Here is a 6,110-nt window from a genome sequence, read left to right as displayed (position 1 = left end):
TCGATGTCAATTGTCATGAAAATATTTGAAATTTTTAGCTTTAATTGAATTATTTTCTAGTTTTGCTAGGTTATACTCTAATTGATGCTGAAGTGGCACTTAGTAAAACAAGAAAATATTTGAATTAAAACTAAAAATTCAAATATTTTCATGACAATTGCCATCGACAGAAAGCGACTGTAGATATCTACAGTGCACGGAATCTAGGACCTGATCGTACCATATAGGGCTTGGGCTTTTCATTCACAGTCATTTGTTTCGAGCTTCTGTCATGTGTCACATAATATTAATATATCTACGCCATACGTTATTGGTAATACCAATGATACAAACCAAAGACGTATGTCGTAGATATTTTAATATTATGTGACACATGACAGCAGCTCGAAACAAATGACAATCGATGAAAAGCCCTATTTGTTCCATAGAGGTATATATTAACATAGAGGGAGCCTACCTTCCGCGCTTCCTGACGACAAGATCTCATGGACTGGTTTGCGGCATCTCTTTCTAACACATTGTATCGAAAATCTATGATGACATTCAGTGTGAATATAGGCACGGAAGAGGAGGACAACTCTAGCAGCTTTACTATGCGTAAGAGTGAAACAGCACTAATCCAAATAAAAAAGATGGTGTCGTCACTTCGCTCTGAATGACACTCTCTCTATGCTAATAGGGCTTTTCATTCACAGTCATTTGTTTCGAGCTTCTGTCATGTGTCACATAATATTAATACATCTACATCGTACGTTATTGGCAATACCAATTATACAAACCAAAGACGTATGACGTAGATATATTAAAATTATATGACACATGACAGAAGCTCGAAACAAATGACAATCGATGAAAAGCCCTATATATAACTCTATGATTTGTTCGTGACCGGTGACATGTGACAACCCTTTTCATGTTTCATGTTATATGTCATATGTCATGTTGCACCATTTTGTATTTTGTAAATTTGTAAGCTAGATTTCGCTTTTTTTATGTGTAAAATATTATTGAAATAAATAAAACCAGGTTTAATCAAATGGAAGTAAAACAGGAATTTAGTGAAGACACCTGTAAAATAGAAATATTATCTAATGAACTGGATGATGCATTTTTAGATTTTAAAAATGAAATTAAAGAGGAGTCCAATGGTGATAATACATTATTTGATGATTTAAACTTGAACCAATTCTCCTTGAACACGAAGGTAGAAGATAATATTAAACCTCCATTTGAAGAGAAACAAACAAAGGAAAAGGGTAAGTATATAACAATAATCATTCATTTTTCCAATTAATATGTTGTTAAACATAAATATGCAATAATTACAATGTAAGTAAATTAAGTTTAATAACTAGGTACTAAACTGTACAATTTACTTACTGTAAAATCTGTTAGGAGATAGGTATCTGTATGTTTTATGCACATTTAACATTCTTGCCCATTATCTCTCCAATAAACAGTGTCACCGAATATAACAAAATTGAAAAAAAATTAGAAAATACTCCTCATATCAATTAATTTATTACAATGAGGTTTTTTTTATAGAGGTTAGGTTGATCTAGGATTCCTTTTTACTAAGGTAAATAGAATGTTTATTAATCTCAACTCTACATGGGTACTTATCTGCCTACCCTGTTTTAGCAATCGATTTTCACTAATAAACGCTCTATTTTTTATTTCTACATATATATACAGTTTTGTCACAAAACAATTAACCCTCTGGTAGCCACGTCTCATAAAGTTACATATCATTCTTCTTCTTCAGGTGCCATCTCCGCTACGGAGGTTGGCAATCATCATAGCTATTTTAATTTTTGAGGCAGTAGCTCTAAATAGTTGTTTCGAGCTGCATCCAAACCACTCTCTCAGGTTCTTCAACCATGAAATTCGTCTTCTTCCGATGCTTCTTCTGCCATCTATCTTTCCCTGCATTATGAGTCGTAGGATGCCATACTTCTCGCCCCGCATCACATGTCCGAGATACTGTAGCTTCTTTTCTTTAATTGTAAGTTCAACTTCCTTTTCTTTACCTATTCTTCTCAGTACTTCATTGTTTGTAACTCTATCTACCCAGGAAACCCTCATAATTTTTCTATAGGTCCACATTTCAAAGGCGTTAAGTCGTCTCATTGTCTCTACATTTAACGTCCATGATTCCACTCCATAGTATAGAACACTGTTGACACTACATATCATAGTCATATTTTATTGATCCTTTAACCCTAGAAAGACATATTTTGATGTACATAAAAGATAATCATGCGTAAAATTGATGCATGCCAATATTTCGAGTTTTATACAATCATAATTAGAATAAACTGTACCTTATTATACAGGTTTTAACAAAAATACAGGTCATAAATTAAATCACATATTCTGGCACCAGAAATAGTTCAAATGAACCTAACTTACCTTGGTACAAATATGCACATAAAAAAAGTTACAGCCCTTTGAAGTTCCAAAATGAAAATTGATTTTTTTGAATACAGTAGAACGTCAATAATCCGGATTAATTGGGACCGAACCCCATCCGGATTATCAAATTATCCGGATTATCAAAATTACCTCAAAAAAGGCCAGTATACACATTAAAGTACAACAAACGTTTTAAAATTTAATGTTTTATCTTGTACAGTAAAGTGTCTAGAGGTGAAATTAATCAAAACATTTTTTTATGTTTAAACACTGTATTGTAATTAATTTATAATAGCACCATGTGTACAGTAAAGACATCAGACACTATTTGGGATTTAAAAAAAAATGTGTAAAATATTTTTGAACTGCGGTAGAGGTTCGTTTTTCGCAGCGAAGTTCTTAATATATTTTAAAAGAATCAGATATTTTTGCTGGATACAAATCCGGATTATTGACGGTCCGGATTTATGACGTCCGGATTATCGACATTCTACTGTATATCGAAAACTATTAGAGATTTTTTATTGAAAATGGACATGTGGCACCCCATAAAAATTTTATGAGGGTTTTGTTCCCTTTAACCCCCCAAACTTTTATGTACGTTCCAATTAAATTATTATTGTGGTAACATTAGTTAAACTCACTGTTTTTAAAACTTTTTGCCTCTTAGTATTTTTTCGATAGGTCATTTGTATTGAGTTGCAGGTTCTTTTTTAATATGTTTACATAAGAATATTATGGGGGTTTTGTTCCTTTAAACCCCCAAATGTTTGTGTATGTTCCAATTAAACTATTTCTGCGGTACCATTAGTTAAACACAGTGTTTTGAAAACTTTTTTGCCTCTTTGTATTTTTTCAATAAGGTACCTTTTATCGAGATGTGGCTTCTTTTTTAGTATGGTTCAAAATATACCTAAAAATGTAAATCATAAATAAATTTTCATATCCTAGTCTTCATAATAGTACTTAACCAATATACAAATATGTGGTGGATTTGACAAATATTCAAAATATCTCTATAAAAACTGACTTTTTGGAAAAGTACTAAGATGCAAAAAAGTTTTAAAAACGTTTTGTTTAAGTAATGGTACTACTATAATAATTTAATTGGAACATACACAAAAGTTTGGGAGGGTTAAAAGGGATAAAACCCCCATAAAATGGGGTTTTCAAATTTCACTATAATTTTTTTTAAGATACTACTGCCATAAGAATGCCACATGCCCATTTTCAATAAAAAATCTCTAATAATTTTCGATAAGTATATTGGAAAAAAAATTGATTTTCATTTTCTAACTTCAAAGGGCTGTAACTTTTTTTCTGTGCACATTGTACTAAGGTAAATTAGGTTCAATTGAAATATTTTTGGTCCCAGAATATGTGATTAAATTTATGACCTATATTTTTGTTACACCCTGTATAGTTACACACATACAAATAAAAAATAATAGAAATAATTTAATATAAAAAGGAAAAAATTCCTCTCCTTGGCTGTATAGGTACCATAATAAAAAATTACTAAGGAAGTAAAACTTCTCTTGTAGGTAGTACCCTAGGCTGTGGGTGAAAAATAGATCGATTTCAGTATATAATTCAGGAATATTTGAAACCTATCAGGTGTTGTAAAAGACGATGCCAGGAATAACTTCTACTAAAATGTAACCAAAAATATTGTGCGCTTTTTTTTCTATTGCGATTTTCATTTGTTAAATTTGCAATTTTTAATGATTTTTAATTTTGCAGCTTAGGATATTGATTTTAGAGAAAAACTTTTTAATAGAAAGTTGTAGTAAATTAAAAAACCTACAATTTGAGGTATGGTATGTTTAATTTCGTTAATTGGTTATTGCAAAACAGCCCGCGAAAGGTCCAAAATGGCCGTTTTTTACAATTGCATTATTTATTGTACGAATAATTTTTTTTATTTTTTAAAGCTTTAAAATGAAGATCTTTCAATTCCAAACATACAAAAAATTGTAAAGCCAGATTAACGAATTTGTTGCTTAGATATTATAAATTGTTTATCCCAAGAGGTCAAATGTCGAAGGCTATAACTTTTTGAAAAAAAATTGTAGAGTTGGTGAAACATCCAATCTCCTTCTAAAGAGTTATATTTTCATATTCTGATGTAAATAAATGCGTAAAACATTTTTAAACCTCTAATTTTCGGGTTTGAAAATAATGGGGCAAATTTCGTTATAAACATTTAGAGCTGAAGCGGCCCTGTACATCATATGAGTTTTTAACTTACAGATTATTGTTGCTGAAGATGAAACGAAGATTTATAAAAAAATAAAAAATTTCTACGACCAACTGAAGCCGAGATAATTTTTGGGTTTGAAAATAAGTGGGCAAATTTCGTTAAAAACATTTAGAGCTGAAGCGGCCCTGTACATCCTATGAGTTTATAACTTACAGATTATTGTTGCTGAAGACAAAACGAAGATTTGTAAAAAAATAAAAATTTTCTACAACCAACTGAAGCCGAGATAATTGTTTTTTATTTCTAAGTCATAGTGCCTTTATTTATAACAATTAAGAAATTATTTTACAGTCATTGACTAAAGAAAGACTTATATTATCTTAAAATAAAAATTATTATAAAATATAGTTACATTTAATTATTAAAAATTATTTTTAAATTCGGTGCTTTTGCGAGCGGCCGAATTTTGCAAATCACCCGGCTCACTTCAAATCCGCGCGGTCCGAAAATTACGTAACTTGTATTAAATTTTGACAGAAAACAATTTAATAATATTACCATTATAATATACAGTCTATTTACCACTGTATTTGTTTTGAAAATGATACATATACCCTATTCCACGAACATACGCCTGTTTTGGATTACTTCGACAACGAATATTTTACTGTGCAAAATAAGGAGAACGAAAGTAAATTGCAAATTACATTGTTGTTTATTGGAATAATTATTAGCGCCATTTACTTTCGTAATTCTTATGTTGCACAGTAAAATATTCGTTGTCGAAGTAATCCAAAACAGGCGTATGTTCGTGGAATGACCCATAAGTATATATGAAATGTATAACTTTATTTTTAATGATTAATTATTTATATGGGAAATAAGCCACAATTAAAATGAAAAAAATAATTTTATTAACGTTTCGACGCCCAAATCGGGTGCCGTTGTTATATAAATATAATAATAATAATAATGTTACTTCTTACTATATAATATACAATATAAAACTTTTTCTTCTTGTAGTGACTATTCTTTTTGGATTTCACATATAAAAGTTTATCAACAAAAACAAATACAGTGGTAAATAGACTGTATATTATAATGGTAATATTATTAAATTGTTTTCTGTCAAAATTTAATACAAGCTACGTAAAAATTTTCCGAGCGCGCGGATTTGAAGCGAGCCGGGCGATTTGCAAAATTCGGCCGCTTGCAAAAGCACCGATTTAAAAAATAATTTTTAATAATTATATTTTATAATAATTTTTATTTTAAGATAATATAAGTCTTTCTTTAGTCAATGACTGTAAAATAATTTCGTAATTGTTATAAATAAAGGCACTACGATTTAGGAAAAAAAAAAACAATTATCTGGGCTTCAGTTAGTTGTAGAAAATATTTATTTTTTTGTAAATCTTCGTTTCGTCTTCAGCAACAATAATCTGTAAGTTAGAAACTCATAGGATGTACAGGGCCGCTTCAGCTCTAAATG

At 30.2% G+C, this 6,110-nt stretch overlaps 1 protein-coding gene across 2 annotated transcripts in view; it reads left to right on the top strand.

The window, feature by feature from the left end:
• Nucleotides 1-933: 933 nt before the first annotated feature.
• The window catches only part of LOC114334657 (gastrula zinc finger protein XlCGF8.2DB-like), a 70,706-nt gene continuing 65,529 nt past the window's right edge, over nucleotides 934-6,110 (top strand). The window contains exon 1 of one of the 2 annotated variants that reach the window (XM_050652865.1): nucleotides 934-1,256. In XM_050652865.1, the coding sequence (XP_050508822.1) occupies nucleotides 1,037-1,256 (220 nt within the window). In that variant the 5' untranslated portion in view covers nucleotides 934-1,036. The remainder of the gene's footprint in view (nucleotides 1,257-6,110) is intronic. The other variant, XM_050652866.1, reaches the window with a different exon arrangement.

This window comes from Diabrotica virgifera, chromosome 6 (genome assembly GCF_917563875.1).
Source record: "Diabrotica virgifera virgifera chromosome 6, PGI_DIABVI_V3a".
Lineage (NCBI taxonomy): Eukaryota > Metazoa > Arthropoda > Insecta > Coleoptera > Chrysomelidae > Diabrotica > Diabrotica virgifera.
Note: the sequence above shows the minus strand (reverse complement) of the source record. Positions and strands in the feature narration are given on the sequence as shown.